The sequence below is a fragment of the Moschus berezovskii genome, chromosome 20, assembly GCF_049115385.1.
Source record: "Moschus berezovskii isolate FMDL1 chromosome 20, NW_MosBer_1.0, whole genome shotgun sequence".
Classification (NCBI taxonomy): Eukaryota; Metazoa; Chordata; class Mammalia; order Artiodactyla; family Moschidae; genus Moschus; species Moschus berezovskii.
The window spans coordinates 51175023-51193354 of NC_142479.1; the positions used below are offsets into that span (position 1 = coordinate 51175023).

General features: G+C 58.3%; 1 protein-coding gene across 7 annotated transcripts in view; it reads left to right on the forward strand.

Annotated features, from left to right (window-relative positions):
- The window catches only part of ARHGAP23 (Rho GTPase activating protein 23), an 81509-nt gene that overhangs the window by 34020 nt on the left and 29157 nt on the right, over nt 1–18332 (forward strand). For 3 of the 7 annotated variants that reach the window (XM_055407702.2, XM_055407700.2, XM_055407704.2), the window contains exons 2-11: nt 570–731; nt 3145–3172; nt 4355–4453; nt 4569–4647; nt 4811–4865; nt 7794–8958; nt 10580–10735; nt 10956–11067; nt 11219–11276; nt 13158–13301. In XM_055407702.2, coding sequence (XP_055263677.2) covers nt 570–731; nt 3145–3172; nt 4355–4453; nt 4569–4647; nt 4811–4865; nt 7794–8958; nt 10580–10735; nt 10956–11067; nt 11219–11276; nt 13158–13301 — 2058 coding nt within the window. Of the gene's footprint in view, nt 1–569; nt 732–3144; nt 3173–4354; nt 4454–4568; nt 4648–4764; nt 4866–4905; nt 6730–7793; nt 8959–10579; nt 10736–10955; nt 11068–11218; nt 11277–13157; nt 13302–18332 lie in introns of those variants that run through there. The other 4 variants (XM_055407701.2, XM_088829025.1, XM_055407705.2 and 1 more) reach the window with 3 other exon arrangements.

Below are 18332 nucleotides of genomic sequence, written 5' to 3' on the forward strand. Positions count from 1 at the left end.
TCTGCTGTCCAGTCTACTCCCTGTGACCCACGGCCCCTCGCGTCTTCTTGCTGCTGCTCTTGAAGGATGCACGTGTGTGTCAGTCTGTCTGTGCCTCTGTGTGTTGTGTGCGCATGTCTGTGTCTCCGTGAGCATGTGTGTGCTCGGTGTGTCTGTGTACCTTTGCACACGAGTGTTTGTGGTGTGTCCCGTCTACGTGAGTGCGTGTGGGTGTGTCTGTGCCCATGTCCGCGTGCGCGTGTGTGTGTGTGAGATTGTGCAGCGGGCACTTCCCAGGCAGGAAGGCTGTGTGTCCAGTCAGTGAACTTTTGCTGAACTGAACAGAACAGACACCTGACTTGCTGCACTGTTATCTCCCTGGACACATAGATGTCTTGAGGGGACTGAGGAAAAAAAAAAGAAAAGGAAGCTGTTGGGCTGATGAGTGTGGGAGAGGAGAGGAGAGTAGAGGGGAGCAGGGGTCTGGGCACAGCCGGGTCGGTGGGCCCCGGCCGTCCCCCAAGGTCCTCCAGGCTGCAGGAGGCTGTGTGCGGACTGGCATCTCACCCTGGCTCGCCCTGCTTCCACAGCTGCCCCTGGGCCCGAGAGATGGGTGCTCTTCCACGCGCCCCCTCCCCTGGCAGGGCCCACGGACACTGCTCCTGCACAAAAGCCTCCAGGACGGTTTCGGCTTCACCCTGCGCCACTTCATCGTGTACCCGCCTGAGTCCGCTGTGCACTGCAGCCTGAAGGTAGGCCCACACCCCCGGCCTGCCCTGAGGGAGCTTTCAGGGTAACTGCTTTGTGCTCTCCTCCTGGTGCGTCTGTGCCTGGGGAAGAGGGTCACCGAGAGGCAGGGGCAGCCCTGGCTGGGTCATCTGTGAGGTGTGGGGGTCAGGATGATCCCCCCACCCTGGGACTCTCAGCCTCTGGAAGGTGAACAACTTCTCAGGAGATGGGCTTCTAAGGACCCTTTGTCTACTGGCCACTTATGAGCTGGGTTAGTTGACCCTCCCCAGCCTGAGCTCTGGGGCAGTTGTTTCACACACCTCTGGGGCCCCTCCCAGAGCGCCCCAGGCCCTTGCTGGCCTCAGCTCTGGGCCTAGAAAGAACCCTGCGCTGGGCTGGAGACCTGGGCCCCAGTGCTGGCACAACTCCTAACTCACGGCGGATCTTGGGTAGTCTCACCCTCTCTGGTCTCCATGTCTGCTACTGTTGCCTGAGGGCATTTATCTATTTGACCCCTAGGAACCCTTCCAGCCCTAATAGAAATATCAGGTTTTCTGAGTCCAGGAACTGGGTCTACTCAAGCCGAGCCATGGTATGGGCTGGGGGCGGGGGGTGGTCCCTGACAGGAAGGCTTGAGGGAGGCCTAGGCAGGAACCAGGACTCCCCAGGAGGGCCCAATTCCCTTCCCCTCCTCTCTACCAGCCGGAGGGGAGAACGATTTATTTTGGGGCCCATGAACCTGTTTCTCCCCTCCCTCAGGGCTGGGACCAGCCTGCACAGCTGTTGAGGGACAGGGAGCTTAGTCCCACCTGCCAGAGAACCAAGGCATTGGATTTCTCTGCCTGGGTCCATGTGCCTGCTCGTGTTTCTTTGTATGCACACGTGCGTGCATGGTATGCCAGTCATGTACACACATGTGTGTATATCTAGACATGTGTCTATATATACACTTCATGTGTGCATGTCGCTGCATAGCTCTCACACCTGTGTCTGAGTCTGGGTGTGAGCCAGATCTTCTCATTGGCTGTAAGAGGGGCTGATGGTGTGTAGTAGGGGCACTGCCTCACCCCTTATGCCCGAGGACACCAGCCTCCCAGTTCTCTGGAACCTAGGGTCCTTCCATCCCCAGAATGTCCCCCCTTCCTGGACCTTCCTCCTTCTCTCAGGGGACCTCCGGAGGGTGGCCCTGCAGATGCAGCTTGAGGGGTCGGTCTGTGTCTCAGAGAGACCTCGCTCATGTGGAAGACCCCAGGGCAGGGCAGGGCAAGCCAGGGACGGGCTCTGTCCCTTTCCAGAACATGCCCAGGGCTGGGAGCCTGCAGGGCGCTCACCCGTCTAGAAGCATCCATCTGCTGCTGCCACCCGCTCACAGAGCTGTCAGTTCATATCAGAGGGCACGCGCCCCGCTCAGGAAGGCGGGTGCCAAGGGACTGCTCTCCAGCAGAGCCCTGCGGCTTCCTGTCCTGGCTGAGGTGCCCCAGGCTCCTGGGGTCCAGCACTGGCTGCTCTGTTGTCTCTGAGTGGCCCTGGACAAATCACACCCTGTCATCTTTAAAGTGGGTGATCTGTGGAGTGGGTTAGACAAGATGACCCCAAAGGTCCTATCCAGCTGGAAAATGCTGCACCCCGCTGGCCTGGCCTGTCTCTCTGACTTCTTCTTGCCTCTTTCCGATTTCTCCCCAAGTACAGTGCCCTTCCTCCCTCACTGACGAGGATGAGCCCAGAGACCTCCCTCGTGGGTCTCTTTGGGGCCATTTCTTAACGCTGCACCTAGATGCTGGAAACATTTTCGTATCTACTCTCTCCCACTCAAGAACTTCACTGGCTCCCTCATTCTTTCCTTTTGGACCTGAAAGCCTGAGTCTGACTTGTCACTTGCTGGTGTGGGGCTCTCTTTCTGCTTCAGCTCAGCTGACCCAGTCCTATTTCTGCCACCGAGTGCCTGCATACTCTGCTCACCTCACCCCAATGCCTTCTTTCAGCCAGCCTGAAACTTGCCTTAAACGCTCCCTCCCAGAGGGACTAATCAGGCCTCCCCTCCCCATTCTCTGAGAGCTGATAGCCACTGTTTGCACTTGTCATGCCTGCTTATCTGTGTCCGCCTGGGTCCTGTCTGTGTGTCAGTGGGTTTGGCCCCTCCTCCACTGGGCTTCGAGCTCTCCAAGGGAAGGGGTCCTGAGTCCCCCATTGGCTTGGGGACTTTCAGATGGCTGAGATGCTGATGCAGGCATAAGAGAGGGCTCCTGTGACTGGGGGACATTGCCTGGGACGTGACCTCCCCGTGGATACCCTTCCCTCCCCTTCTGGCTTCTGGGCTAGTTGAAGGATGATAAGAGGGGAGGCTGATGGGTGGGGGAGCTTGAAGGGGCCCACCCTGGTGAAGCTGGGCCTCCCCCTGTGCTGCCGAGGGCCCACACCCGCCTCTGTCCCCTGCAGGAGGAAGAGAATGGAGGCCGAGGAGGAGGTAAGGAGCAGGCTGGGCTGGGGTGGGCTGGGGTCCCGCTCTGTGTCTGGCCCTCTCCTGCAGGTTGGCATGGATTCTGCTGCACCCTCACCCTTGACTGGGGCCCCTGTCTGCTCTTTCCTGTGTATCCACTTGCACATATGCTTACTCTCTGCTCTTTTTTCTCCACATTTGTCTCCCTCGGACCTGTCCATTTCACACTGGGGGTGGTGTTCTGGGGAACAGATGGGTTTCTAAGCCCTGGCCCCTGCCCTCGAGTTACTCCTAGCCTAGATGGAGGTTCAGGCGGGATCTGCAGGGCCCTGGGGGTGGGAAGGCTGGTTGAGGGCTGTCCTTGGGGGCAGAGACACTAGGATTCTTGGGGTATAAGGGCAGCCCTGATGTCCTTCTGTTTCCAGATGTGAGACTAACTCCCCTGGCTGTCACCTTTGCTCTCCCAAATGGCTCCCCAGGGTATTCAAGGCAGAACTCCTTGAACAGGCAGGCTTCTCTCTCTGCCACTGAGGCTTCTACTGGGCGCACATGGGGACTCTGTCTTTCTGAATCGCCACTGCAGAGGCCTGTGATGGGGGAGGAGCCAGCCGACCTAGGGCAGGCCTGTTTCTCTGATGGATACGGCACTTAGCAGCAGAGGAGTAATGCTGGGATGTAGTGTGATGTCATCAAGGAGCGAGTGCCAGTCCTGGGATCGTGGGCCTCTGCGGCCCTGACCCTGGGGAAGGGAGTGGGGTGGGAGGTCAGGGTGTCTGTGAGCCTCAGGGCCTTGCTCAGCTCTCCCTGGGTCTGGATGTGGACATTCTCTGAGCATGCGGGTGTCTCTCCCTACTGGACTTTTATGGCACCCTTCTTTTGTCTTGTGATGTTTGTGTGTGTATGTGTGTGCATGCCTGTTTGTCTGCCCCACTAGACAATGAGCTCGGGAAGGGCAGGGGCCATGTCTGTCCTTCCTCTGAGGTCTACTTTCTAGCATGGTGCTGGGACACAGGAGCCATTTACGGAGCGACTCCATGCGTCCGTGTAACTTTTCATCCTCCAGGCAATGTGTGTTGTCTGATCCTGTGTGTCTGTGTCCCTGTGGATGTGTGAGTGTGCCCATTCTCTGAGTGTGTGTCCCCCATGTGTGGAGCTGTGTATGGGTGTGACCTTCAGTAGCCGCCCCCAGCTAACCTGACTGATGCTCAGCAGGACCCTCCCCTCGGCACCGCCTGGAGCCCATGGACACCATCTTTGTCAAGAATGTGAAGGATGATGGCCCCGCCCATAGGGCGGGCCTTTGCACAGGTGAGCTGTCCCAGTTACCTGGCTCCTTGTCATCCATATGTGATGCAGGGGGTCTCAGGTGGGGCTACTGACACACTTTGACCTGCTTACCTGTGGCCCTGCCCCTGGTCCCCAGGAGACCGGCTGGTGAAGGTAAATGGGGAGAGCGTCATTGGGAAGACCTACTCCCAGGTCATAGCTCTGATCCAGAATAGGTGAGTGCCCCTGCCTCCCTTCTCCCATCAGAGCCCCCAGCCCACTCCCCGAGTCCCTCCACACCCTCCCCCTTGGCCCTGGTGGTGCCCTGGCGACCAGGATCCCTATTCTCCCAGACCCTGTTGCCTCAGCCTGGCCTGACCCCCTGCCCTGTCTCCATAGCGATGACACTCTGGAACTCTCCATCATGCCCAAGGACGAGGACATCCTCCAGCTGGTGAGTCCTCCCTGCTGTCTGAGGTGGAGGACCCTGGGTGCGGGGCGGGATACAGCCCTTCTCCTTGGCCTCTCTCCCACGGTGGCCCCTCTAGGAGGCAGAGGAGAGAGTGTGGGGGCACCACCAGCCTGGCACTGCCCCACTGGGGATGCCAGGCCCATCGCCGGGCTGGGGCTGCTGGCTGCTTCATTCAGGGCTGCTCTGTGTTGGGGGAGGAGGGCACTGGCTTTGACCAGCAGGATTCCTGCCAGGGTATCTGGGAGGAAGGTGGCCCAGCAGGCCCTGCCAGACTGGCACGTTCCTGTGGCTCCTGTAAGATGTCTGTTCCCCATCCCCTCCCCGCCTGGCCTCGTGTGAGCACGTCTCCTATAGATACACCCACACCCACACACACAAAATACTGTTGTGTGCTCCCATTCACACGGCATACCACAGACCACCCCATACTCAAGCAGACACACTCAGTACACAGCCACACCACACAGCCCGTAGCCCACCCTTCATCTAGCCTGTCCTATGTGATAACGCACCCCAGACACAACACACCACATACACAACCCCTCAGTACGTAGGGACCCACTACCCCACACTCACGACCACAGGCATCACAGCATACCACACACTCCTCAGCATCTCGGATCCCCACAACACACCACCAGTGTGTCACAGCACACACTCGGGCTTCTCCCCACTGCAGCACAAATGTCTGGGACATCACGAATGCTTGCTGCTGTCACGACATGTGTGCCCACAGACACCCCAGCCTGCTCCATCCCAGCACCGGCTCAGCAGTGCGACCACCACATGAACTTCCACAATCACGATACGCAGTGCAGACGCCCCTTCCCTCACCCCACTGCTCACAGGGCAGGCCCCACAGACGTGGCACGCAGTGTGCCCTGCACTCATGTGTGTACCCGTTTATCCCACACCCTCCATGCGTGACATATGCACACACACAAACACACACGCTGCCTCTCTGTTCCCTCCCAGCTCTGACCCAGAGCCCAGAGCAGTCCTGTCTGCCCAGTGCCCAGTTCCCTGGCCTCATGGGTGCCAGCCAGAAGCCAGCTTGCTTGCCCCCAAGGTCACTGCCCCCTGGGAGAGGGCTGCAGGCCAAGTCTGGAGGCCTTGGGAGCTGCCTTGCTGGCTTCTGCCCTGGATGTGCGCTCATAATCACTGTAATCTCAGTGCCATGCTTGGCACCATGCCCTTCTGGGAACCTCCACCCCATGACCTCGATTGTCCCCTTGCCCTTCCTGGGGAGGGGGAGGCAGGGATGGATGGGGGCCCAGAGAGGTAGGTGGATGACTCTTACCAAGTCTCAAAGGCCCTGCCTGCGCACCTTTTCCAGGCAGAGGGAGGCATGCTGTGGTGGGGTGGGGGACTGTGTGTGACCGGGCGGGACCCAGGGCGTTGCTCTCTCCTCTGGGCAGGGTGGGGCAACAGCTTTGAGCTCTGCTGCCCCAGCTTGGGTGGGCAAGCAGCCCCAGCTGTCAGCATCTGGGGGCCTCGGCTGGCCCCACCTCCCTGGCTAGCCGGAGGGTGGGGCCCAGGCATTCCTGTGGTTGGAAGCCAAGGCTGGAGGCCAATGGGGCCGCGGCAGCTGCTGACGCCACCGCCGACGCGGCGAGGCCCCTCCACACCCATCCTCCCCTCCCTCCTCCTCCCGCCTGCGAGAGAGAGTCGGTGGGGGCTGAGGGCAGCCGCCGGGAGGGCAGACTGGGGGGCCCCCAAGGCCAGGGCCGGCACAGTGGTCAGTGGGGTCTAGCGGGGGCGGGGAGGGTGGCGGCAGGCCGGGATGCCGCCGCAGCCGCTGTGATGCGGGGAGTCCGGGGAGCCGGCAGGATGGCAGGAGGGAGAGGTACGTGAGTGTCCTGGCTGGTGTGTGGGTCCTAAGGGGGCTGAGTGCGGGGTGTGGTTTACTCACCCTCGAAACGTGATGTGTGTGCCCGGGACTGGAGCTGTAGTTATGTGTGTGTGTGTGTGTGTGTGTCTCATTGTGCTTCTCTGTGTGTGGGTGAGTGTCTCTGGGTGTGTATTTTCCTGTGTTTCCTTGTGATGTGTGTGTGTGTTTGATTTCACCCTCCCTCTCTGATACTTCACCCTGAGCTAGGCCCCTGGGTAGCCCCTCAGGGGCCAGGCAAGGCCAGGGCCACAAGGCCGCTGTCCCTGGGGGCTACCTCCTTTTTTGGCTGGGCCTGGGCGCTGGCCCTGCCACTCCTTAGCAATGCAGCGTCAGCCTCAGCTCCCAGCGCCAAATTCCAGGCCTGGGATGGCAGAAGGTGGCGCAAGGTCCCTCAACCAGTCTGGCCTCTCCCTCAAGCCTGGTCCAGAGAAGCAGGGGGTGAGCAAGTCCCTCCCCTGCCCCCCAGTGGCCCAGGAGCCAGGCCCTCAGCTTCCCATCCAGGGGGATGGAGGGACAGATGGGCTCTCCCGGCCCCCGCCCACCCCACCCTGGACACACCCCTTAGGCGGCTCCCTCCCCTGTCATCTGCCACCTTGACTGGTCTCTGGTGGGGTTTCCCAGCTCCGCCCAAGGGTCTGTGGGCACCATGGGACACAAGGAAGCAGCGAGGCGGCTGAGGCCAGCATGAGGGGAGGACCCCAGAAAACAGATGTTGGAATGTTTGTGGCTAAAAGCAGTCCTTGTCATAAGCCTTAGAAAAATCCTGGCTCTTTCTCGAGTGAATCTGTGTGTGTGTGTGTGTGTGTGTGTAAGACTCAAAGACCTCTTATTTCTTTGTCCTCCCCTTAACTCTCTTTGGAGCATGCCTTCTCACCCCCACCCTCTCAGGACCACCCCCCACAGCTTGGCCCCCTTCCTTTAGGCCCCTTTCTGGGGGGCCTTGACCTCCCGGGGCTGCTGTAACCCTGCCCTGTGGCGCCTGTTCAGCCCCGCTCACCTGCCTCTGTGTCCCCGGGCAGGCCTACTCCCAGGATGCCTACCTGAAGGGGAACGAGCCATATTCTGGAGAGGCGCGGAGCATCCCAGAGCCACCCCCGATCTGCTACCCCCGAAAGACCTACGCCCCGCCAGCCCGGGTCTCCACCTGGGCCACTATGGTTCCTGAGCCGCTCTCAGCACTGCCCGGTGACCCCCGGAGTCCTGCCGCCTGGAGTGACCCGGGGCCCCGCATCCCGTCTACTGCCCGCTCCCATCCGGACCACCCTTCCTTGGGGATGAGCCAGCCCCGCCCCAGCCCTGGTGCCTTCCCCCGCCTCCCCCCAGAGCCCCGGACGCCTCGTGCCTTCCCGGAGCCTGGCAGCCGGGCACCCCCCAGCAGACTGGAGTGCCAGCAGGCCTTGTCACACTGGCTGTCGAACCAGGTACCCCGCAGGGCGGGGGAGAGACGGTGCCCCGCCATGCCTCCCCGGGCCCGCAGTGCCTCCCAGGACCGACTGGAGGAGGTGACTGCCCATCGCCCTTGGCCCTGCTCCACCTCCCAGGGTGCCTTGAGCCAGCTGGGCCAGGAGGGCTGGCACCGAGCACGCTCAGACGACTACCTGAGCCGGGCCACCCGCTCTGCCGAGGCGCTGGGGCCAGGAGCGCTGGTGTCACCCCGCTTCGAGCGCTGTGGCTGGGCTTCCCAGCGTCCGTCTGCCCGCACCCCTGCCTGCGCACCCAGGGACCTGCCCGGGCCCCAGGCCCCAGCCCCGCCTGGCCTGCAGGGCCTGGACGACCTTGGGTACATTGGGTACCGGAGCTATAGCCCATCATTCCAGCGCCGGACTGGCCTCCTGCAGGCGCTCTCCTTCCGGGACTCCCCCTTTGGGGGGCTGCCCACCTTCAACTTGGCCCAGTCCCCCGCACCATTCCCACCGGAGGCCTCTGAACCACCACGAGTTGTCCGACCAGAACCCAGCACCCGGGCCTCGGAGCCTCCCGCCGAGGATCGCCGTGATGAAGTGATCCTGAGGCAGAAGCCTCCCACGGGCCGCAAGGTCCAGCTGCCTCCCGCAAGACAGATGAACCTTGGGTTTGGTGACGAGTCCCCAGAGCCAGAGGCCAGTGGGCGAGGGGAACGCCCGGCCAGGAAGGTGGCCCCCTTGGCCACTACTGAAGACTCTCTGGCTTCCATTCCCTTCATCGGTGAGTAATGGTGCGGGTGGCTTGTCTTGGGAGACTTCTTTTCTGTGCCCCTGTTGTACTCCACCTACCTGCCACCTGGGCAAAACTCTGGGGTGGGTGCTGATGGGATCAACTCATTTCTGTGGCCGTCCGTCGGTCTGTCCATCCATCTATCCATTTGTCTGCCCGTCTTTCTCCCGTCACCCTCTCATCCTTCCTCCATTTGTTGACCCGTCCAGTCTTCTTTCCATCCACCTTTACTTCCCCTCTCCCTCCTTCCCTTCCCTCCTTCTTTCTTTCCCTCTCCCCTTCTCCTCCCTCCTTTGTGCTGTTCTCCCATTCTTCTTTCTTTTCACTCTTCCTTCCGTTCTTTTTCTATCTTTCCTTTGTCCCTTTCACTCTTTATTCTTTCCGTCCATCCTCCATCCTTCCACGCCTCCAGCACATAGTTGTGTCAGGCACTGTGCTAGGCTCTGCCTTCTCCTGGAGTGCATGGTCCATGGCGATATATGATCAGACGAGAACGATCCAGGTGAACGGGTGTGTGATAGGAGTCAGGGAGCGCTGAGAGACAGCGAAGGGCTGGGCTAGGGCACAGTGGCCAAGAAGAGAAAGGAGATTTTTGGCTCAGACGAACGAGTTAGTCAGGGGAAGAAAGTTCAGGGAGAGAGACGAGAATGTGCAAAGACCCCGAAGTGTGAGTTAGGATGTCCTTCCAGGTCACCGCATGGGTTGTCGGGAGGGGCCTCGTTAGTTGACGAGGAGTTCGGACTTTACTTTGAGAGCAGAGAGAATACTGAAAACTCGTTAGGAATAGATGCGTAAAAGAGAGACGGGACAGTGGAAGGGTTGGTGATTCCCAGGTTTCTGGCCTTGCTGGAGGGTAAAGCCTCACCTCTGTATCAAGAAAGAAAAGGAGCGAGACGGGAAAAGGTTTCGGGTTTGCTGAACAAGAGGTGTTCATGAGGGAGCAGGATGAGCTGGGCTGGGTCTGGGGGCTTGGGAAGACTGGGCTGCAAGATCATGGAACTGGAGCCCAGAGGTGGTAACCAGACTTGAGGGTGGTGATCTCACCCAAGGGAAGCCATAGGAGTGACCCTGGGGAAGATCCCAGGGCCAGGAGGCACGACCTGCCCCCCGCACCCCAGCCCCCAAGTCCGCCGAGCCAGCCTTGTCTAACAGGGCAGACGTAGCCTCTTATCTCAGTAATCTCCCAATCTGAAGGCAAGAGGTAATTCCAGTCCGAGGGGGTGACGTGACGCCCACTTCAAGGAGCCCCCAGTTGGTGGGGGAGATAGATGCTCCTTATCCTCAAGAAGCTCCCAGTCTGATGGGGGAGACACACTCCGTGGCCTCAGAGAGCCATCAATCTGGTGGGGCAGACACAGTTCCTGCCTCTAGGAGGCAGTGACTTGCCCCCACTCCTGGGTGCCCTCAGTGTGATGGAGGAGGCAGAAGCTGAGCTTGAGTGACCACAGTGGTGGATCAGTTCCCTTGGCAGTGGGCGTGTTGCCAGGAGGGCCCTGGAAGGCTTTTGGAGTCTGGGGATATGGTCCCAGCCTGGATTTGAGGCTGGGGCCCGGGGTGGCAGGCAGGTGCAGGCTTCTGGGACCTTCACCCACCGCTCCCTCTGCTCTCGCAGACGAGCCCACCAGCCCCAGCATTGACCTCCAAGCCAAGCACGTCCCTGCTTCTGCTGTGGTCTCCAGCGCCATGAACTCCGCCCCTGTCCTGGGCACCAGCCCATCCTCCCCAACCTTCACCTTTGCCCTCGGCCGCCATTACTCCCAGGACTGCAGTGAGTGCTTCCCGCAACCCCAGCCCCAGCCGTGCCCTTGCTGCTTGGTCCCATTGGTCCCTGTTGGGCCCACTGCCTGATGGCTGGCCTTCCGACTGGCTTCTGCTCCTCCTGGGGTCCCCTGGGGACCAGGTCCTCGGGCCCTGGCTGGATGGGAGGGCTCCGGGGAAGCCCCCTCCACTGCCCTGCTGATCCAGGGCCCCTCTGGGTGGCTTTGCAGGCAGCATCAAGGCCGGCCGCCGTTCTTCCTACTTGTTGGCCATCACCACTGAGCGCTCCAAGTCCTGCGACGACGGTCTCAACACCTTCCGGGACGAGGGCCGGGCTCTGCGGTGAGGACCGGGTGTGGCAGGGCTCTTGGCCCTGGGGTCTTCTACACATGGGGGCAGCGGGCTTCCCCCTGCAGGACCTTTGAGCCTTGGGGTTTGTGGGAGGTCCAAGCGGTGCCTCTCATATGCCTCATCCTTGATCCTCACCCCCTAGGCGCCTGCCAAACCGCGTGCCCAGCCTGCGGATGCTTCGAAGCTTCTTCACTGATGGGGTGAGTGGCACGTGTGAGCTGGTGAGCGTGTCGGAGGGCTGGGGTGTCCCACCCTTCAGCTCTGGAGCCTGGCCTTGGCAGCGGGGCCTGGCCTGGGACTCCTGCGACCCCAAATGGGTCACCCAGGTTCCTGTCTCCTTCCAACCCACACTCACTTTGTGCCAGCCATGAGACCCACCCTCCCTGTGGGCTCTGTCATCCTCTAAAGACACCGTGAGCCCCCTCCCAAGGCCTTTGCACTGTCCTGCCAAGCCCCCACCTCTTGTCTAGAAGGTCCTTTCCACGCCCACCTCCATAGCCACAGGACTCCCTTTTTCACTTTCTCTAGATTTCTTTTAGGCCTTCCGTCAGATTTCCGCCTCGCCCTGACTTTCACGCCTCCTTCCGCCACTGTGCTTTCCTCTGAGCACTTCTCCTGTTAAGCACTTTATGCTCTCATCTCCTTTCTTGCCTGTCGCCCCAGCTAGAATGTAAGCTCCATGAGGGCAGGAGTTTCATTTGTCTTATTCACTGTTTGACCTTACTGGGTATCTAACACAGTGCCCACACTGGGACCGTATTTGTGTGGTGTCTTCAGGGGACAGCGAACACCCTGGAAAGGGGGGCAGGGACACAGGGTTGAGAGTGATGGAGAGGCCAGAGTTTCCAGCCTCAGGACCTTGGGAGACACAGGATCAGTTCTGAAATGGCCTGAAGTGTCTTTTTTTAAATATTTCATTTATTTTAAAATATTTATTTATTTTTGGCAGCTCTGGGCCTTTTGTGGCTGTGTGAGGGCTTTCTCTAGTTGTGAGGGCAGGGACTTCTCTTCACTGTGGTGTGCAGGCTTCTCATTGCAGTGGCTTCTGTTGTGGTGGAGCTTGGGCTGTAGGGAACTTGGGCTTCAGTAGTTGTGGCGCAGAGGTTTAATTGTCCCCCAGCACGTGGAATCTTCCAAGACCAGGGATTGAACCCATGTCCCCTGCATTGGCAGGCAGATTCTTTTTTTTTTTTTTTTAATTTAATTTACAATGTCGTGTTGGTTTCTGCCGTACAGCAATGCAAAGCAGTCGTAACCATATATATGTATATATATTCTCTCCCTCTTGAGCCTCTCACCCACCCACCAGCCCCATCCCACCCCTCTAGGTTGTCGGAGCACCGGGCTGGGCTCCCTGTGTTATACAGGGCAGGCAGATTCTTAACTACCGGACCACTAGGGAAGTCCAGGCTTAAATCTTTTTGATTATAGATGGGCTGGAAAAGGCATCTTGATTTCTGTTTTCTTCTTCTTGGCCACACCCTGTGGCTTAGTAGGATCTTAGTTGAACCTGCACCCTCAGCAATGAAAGCGAGTAGTCCTAACCACTGAACCGCCAAGGAATTCCTGGCATCTTGATTTCATTAACACCTTGATGATTCTGTCACCTGGCTTCCTCCTTATCTCTTCTTCTGCTTACTTAACCCTCCCTTAACCTGTCACTGCTATTGCTGGAGTCCTGCTGACACTGTCACTTCCTCTGTTAACTCCTTGTGGGCATGACCACCTGCTTCACTAACTCAGACTTTGTTGATGTTGCTACTTCCCCTGTTTATGTAACTCCATGCGGACACAATCACTTCCCCTGTTTCCTTAATTCCTTCAAGTCTATAAAGTTAAATATGCCGAGGCAGGTGGCCTGCAGGTCACATAGCCTTTCCTCCTTTCTGGCTTCCCCATCACATACATCTCATGACATCAACACAGATGGATCAGAGAGGGCAAGCGAGACCTCTGCGACCACACAGCACAGAGGAATGTAGCACACACCAGGCCCGTGGGGCTGCAAGTGGCCCATGGGGTTTCTGAGATGCTGGTACTGTGGGAACCACCCTGAATTGTTCTCTGTTGCCTCTCTGCAGTCCTTGGATAGCTGGGGCACTTCTGAAGATGCTGACGCTCCTTCCAAGCGGCACTCAACCTCTGACCTCTCAGATGTGACCTTCAGTGACATCAGGAGAGAAGGCTGGTTGTATTATAAGCAGGTCCTCACCAAGAAAGGGAAGGTAAGATGGCTGGAGGAATGAGCTGGATGTGGATGGAAGCTGACTCCAGCAGAACTCTCCAGTTTTTCCTACACCCACCCCACTGCCTCTGGAGTTAAGACTGCCACAGGAGGGGTAGAGGTTAGATGCCAGGAAGAACTTCCCAGAGATCCTAAAGAACTCATGAAAAAGAGTCAGTCAGAGAGATGATCTTTGCTGTGGGTGGATCTGATCAAGTTGTGCTTGGAATTCTGACAGTACTATCCCATGGTTGATCCTTGGTTGGCAGATCACACCCAGAATGGCCAATGGGGCTCAAGGAAAATGACAGAGCAAGGCCAGGGTGATTCTTTTAAGGGAACTGAAGCCCCAGAAGAAAGCAGAGTTCAGCCTTTTCAAGGCCATCAGAGGTTTTAGTCTTTATCCTGAAAAGTGTTAGTAGCTCAGTTGTGTCTGACTCTTTGAGATCCCATGGACTGTAGCCTGCCAGGCTCCTTCATCCATGGGATTCTCCAGGCAAGAATCCTGGAATGGGTTGTTGTTCCCTTCTCCAGGGGCTCTTCCCTACCCAGGGATCGAACCCAGGTCTCCTGCGTTGCAAGCTGGCTCTTTACCATCTGAGCCACCATGGAAGTCTTTCTACTAAGGGCTGTAGTTCATGGGGTTGCAAAGAATCAGACATAACTTGGCAACTGGACAACAACAACGAGGGGCAACGGAAAGCCCCGGCACTCTTCCACTGGGCTTCCTGCGGGGAGCGAATTAGACAGGGTCAAAGGGAGGTCAGAAGGCCAAGTAAGAGCTGCTATGGAGATTCAGGTGAGAGATGAAGGGGGCCTGGGCGGGGGAACAAGCAGGATCCCAAGGGGCAGAGGTGGAGTCCCTGGATCTATGGAGCATGAACCCTGGCTCCAGGCAGCACCATGGGCTGCAGAAGCAGGAGGAGGAGCCACCCCACTGCTGTGCCTCCCAGCAGCACAGGCAGAGCCGCGCAGAGCGGTTAGAGTGAACCTGGGCTTGGCTCTTAACTGTGCTACGAGTTGCTGGTGAAGCTCAGGCTGCTCGCTGACCTATGATCCAGTTTCCTCGTCTGTAAATGGAGTGAATGCTAATCCCCAGATCGTGCCTTGCTGAGGATTAAATGAGATGATCTAAGCAAGAGTTTACCCCGGTGCCTGACCCGCTCTTCTGCTTATTGCTATTGTTTGAATTTTCTATCCTGCCTTCTAGGGTGTCTTGTACCTGGCGGGAACTTTAGCTTCAAAGTCAGACACACTTGGAATTCCTGCCTAGCCACTTATCAGGCACAAGGCAGCTGGTAACCCCCTTAATGTCCGAATCTCACTTTTCTGATCTGTGAGATGGGGACAGTGTGAAAGTGAATTGAGAGTGTAGTCCAGGCAGGGCTGGCACTCCTCCGTGCCCTTGTCTGGCCTGTTCATGATGCTGGACAGCCTGCTCAGCTCCAATTCTCTGCTGAGGTTCTACAGATTCAGGGGTGAAGGAGCCAGGCCAGTCCTGCCCTGCTGGGGTTCACGCTGGGTAGAGAAAGCACAGTGCTTGACTGCTGTGATGGGGGTGCTCAGGGGAGCAGCACATAGCACCCTATGACCCTGACCTCAGCGGGATGGGAGCGGGTGTCTGGAAAGCTGTGAAGGGTGTCTAGGGATCCACGAAGCAGGAAGGGTGTGATCTGACAGGGGAGATGCCCTCCTGGGCAGTCTAGGGGAAAGGTGGCAGGGGGTGCTGGGCGGCTGGGAGCCAGGATGAGAGATGGAAGCCAGGTGTGGAGTTGGGTGCCTGTCTGCTCACAGGCCCATCCCTTGGGGTAAGCCTTTGCAGGTGAGGGGGTGGGGTGGAGCTGTGAGCCCAGGAGGTAAGTGTTGCATCTGTGACAGGCGGAGACAAGGCCATTGCTGTTGTCCAGGTGAGCGAGGGGAGCGGGGCGGAGGAGAGGGGACAATTTAGAGAGATGCAAGGGAGAAGGAAAGCTGGGCGCACTGCAGGCTGGGAGCTCAGGGAGGGTGGAGGAGGCGGTGTTGGTTCCTGGGGTCCCAGCTTGGGCTGGAGGGTCAGTGAATGGTGGGACCCTTCTCCCAACTGGAGGGGCAGGTCTGGGGAGAGGAAGCCAAGAGGTTCTTTGGGGGCCTATGGCGTCCAAAGTCCCTGGCGCATCCCCCAGTGGAGGTGTCCTGGTGACAGGCTCTGAGGGTGTGGCATCAGGAGGGAGATCCACCTGGGGAGGGTGCTTGTTCATCGGAGAGGACACGAATGTCTGCAGCCATAGGCGCAGGAACACTGAGGGAGAAAGCACGAGACGGCTGGGCCTCGGGAGGGAGTGGAGGATGGAGACCAAGGAGGAATAGGCAGGTGTGGACAAATGGTCCAGCCCAAGGCTTGAGGTGATAGCCGCTGACTCCTGCCTGATAGTAGGCTGTCCCCCACTCTGGGAGGCCTCTGGCAGCCCAGCCGCAGGATCTCCTGGGCAAGGAAAGGACCTGGCCCCTCCCGGGCCCTTCGGTCTGTCCAGTATCCGGATTGCCAGCCAGGTGTTGTCTGTTCCAGCCAAGTCCAGCCTTCCCCCAGTGCCCAGCTCTTTCGGAGGCCACTGGCTATCGGTCAGAGGATGGGATGGGTGGGTGTGACACATCCCTGCAGCCAGACCCAGCATTGGAACTGGATGTGACCTTGGAGCTGGGTCACCTCCTATTTTTCCAATATGGCATACTGATGCTAGGGGCAGGGGGCCTGACTTGCCCAAGGTCACCTAGCTGGTTTAGTCCCAAAGGGGCTCCTTGTCACCATCTCACTCTGACATTAAACTTCTCTTGGAGGGCCCTGCTGTTTCCTGATGTGAACATCCCTGCCTGGGTCCAGTAGGTGTGGGATGATGGACAGTGTTCATGGCCAGACGTGGCTCTGTTCACCTGCCAGCCTTGAAGTTTTCTCATCTGGTTTGTTCTGAGGACAGAGGCTCATGCTGGCTGAAGAGTTGTGGGCAGGCCGTGAGCCAGGGGAAAGGTGCCCTCGATCTAATGGTGGAGATGGAGCCCCAGCCTGCAGGGTGTCATTCCGAGAACGACAAATTCATTTACTCAGTAAATATCAACGAACACTTCCCCTGTGCCAGCATGGCTCTAGGCTCTGGAGTGTGGAGGCAAGAGGGCAGATGAGCTCCCTGGCTCAGGAGCTTTTCCGAGCTTTCCCGATATGGAGAGAGCTGCCCATAGCCGGTAACCTGAGGCTGTGGTTGGCATTCAGAGAAGATGAACAGGGCGATGTGATTGCCTTTAAGTGGGGAGGAAGGAGGAGCTGCCATTAGGGGAGAAGTGCTTAGAGGTGGTTTCGCTAAGGAGGTGATGTTGGTAACACTTGAGCTTAGACCGTAAGGGTGAGAAGGAGGCAACCACATGAAGAAGAAAGATCAGGGGCTCTGGGCAGAAGGAATAGCATGTGCAAAGATATGGAGAAAGGAAAGGCTTGGCTTGTTCACTAGAAAAGGCCCCTGTGGCTCGGCGTCATGAGAAAAAAAGAGGGATGGTTAGGAGAAACAGGGACCTGATCACAAAAGACCTTTGATTTGATTCCAGTGGTGATGGGAAGCCATGAGAGGGCACCAAGCAGGGGGAGCCAGGACCCCATCTACATTTTGAAATGATGGCTGCAGCTGCTGCTTGCAGAGTGGGTTGCCAGAGGGAGAGTGGAGACTGGGAAGGTTTGTGCAGCGGTCCAGGCAAGAGGTGTTGATGTGGTGGCAGGAAAGATGGAGAGAGGTGATATTTTGGAAGCAGAACAGTTGTAATTTCCTGATGGGTTGGAGTCAAGGTTGAGGAACAAGGAGGAGTCAAGAACAATTCCCAGGTTTCTGGACAGACAACTAGGTGGATTTACTGAGCTGGAAAAGATGGATGGAAGGGGAACGGTAAAAATCAAGTGCCCCACAGTGAGCAGGCAGCATCTGCAGTGTCTGTGGGACATGCGGGTGGGGACACTGAGCGGACAGCGGGAGGTACTGGAGCGTGGCTCTGGGGAGATGCTGGGCCTCGGGTACGTCTGGGCATTGGCATCAGCAGACAGACAAGATTTTAAAAAACGGGCGTGGATGGTGTCCTGGGGGAGGTGTGCAGGGGGTGGGGGCCCAGGACAAGGTTCTGGAGCTCCCCCTCCTCTAGGGCAGGGACTCTCAGCTGAGCATTGTTGGCATTTTGGACCAAATGACTTTTTGCTGTGGGGTTGGCCTGGCATGAGAGTGTTTAGCAGCATCCTCGGCCTGCCTCTGCCCACTAGGTGCCATAGCACTTCCCCAGGTGTGACCACTGAAAATGTCTCCAGACAAACATCTGGTTGAGAGGATGTTGGTTGATGGGGGCGGGCGGGGTGGAGGGGTAGAAAAGGAATCAGTGAAATTAGGAGGAAAACCAGAAACCATAGGATCCTGGATGCCAAGAGAGAGTTTGGGGAGGGAAGGAATGACTGCTGGCTGGGTGCTATACCAGCAAGAGGCCAAGCAAAGGGCTGAGAAGGGCCTGGATGCTGCCACAAGCTTTGGCAATACCCGGCCCAGGTGGCCTGGTGGGCAGCTTCCCAGGAAGAGGAGACGGAGTGGAGTCTTGAGTGAGAGGCAGAGAAGCAGGGAGAGCAAGCGTAGTTGACAGCTTCTGACTAGCTTTGCCCGCGGAGGGGAGCAGAATGTGGACCCGGAATGGCTTTAGGAGGATTGTCATGGATGGAGGAGACTGGTGGGCTGCAGTCCCTGGGGTCGCTAAGGGTCGGACACGACTGAGCGACTTCACTTTCACTTTTCACTTTCACACATTGGAGAAGGAAATGGCAACCCACTCCAGTGTTCTTGCCTGGAGAATCCCAGGGAAGGGGGAGCCTGGTGGGCTTCCGTCTATGGGGTCACACAGAGTCGGACACGACTGAAGTGACTTAGCAGCAGCAGCAGCATGGAAGGTGGGTCCTGCTTGGTGGGGGCCTGGTTGCCCTCTCGAGCCCCCTGCCGGTTCTCTGGGGGCATTGCCGATGCCGCAGGAGCCTGGAAGAGAAGGT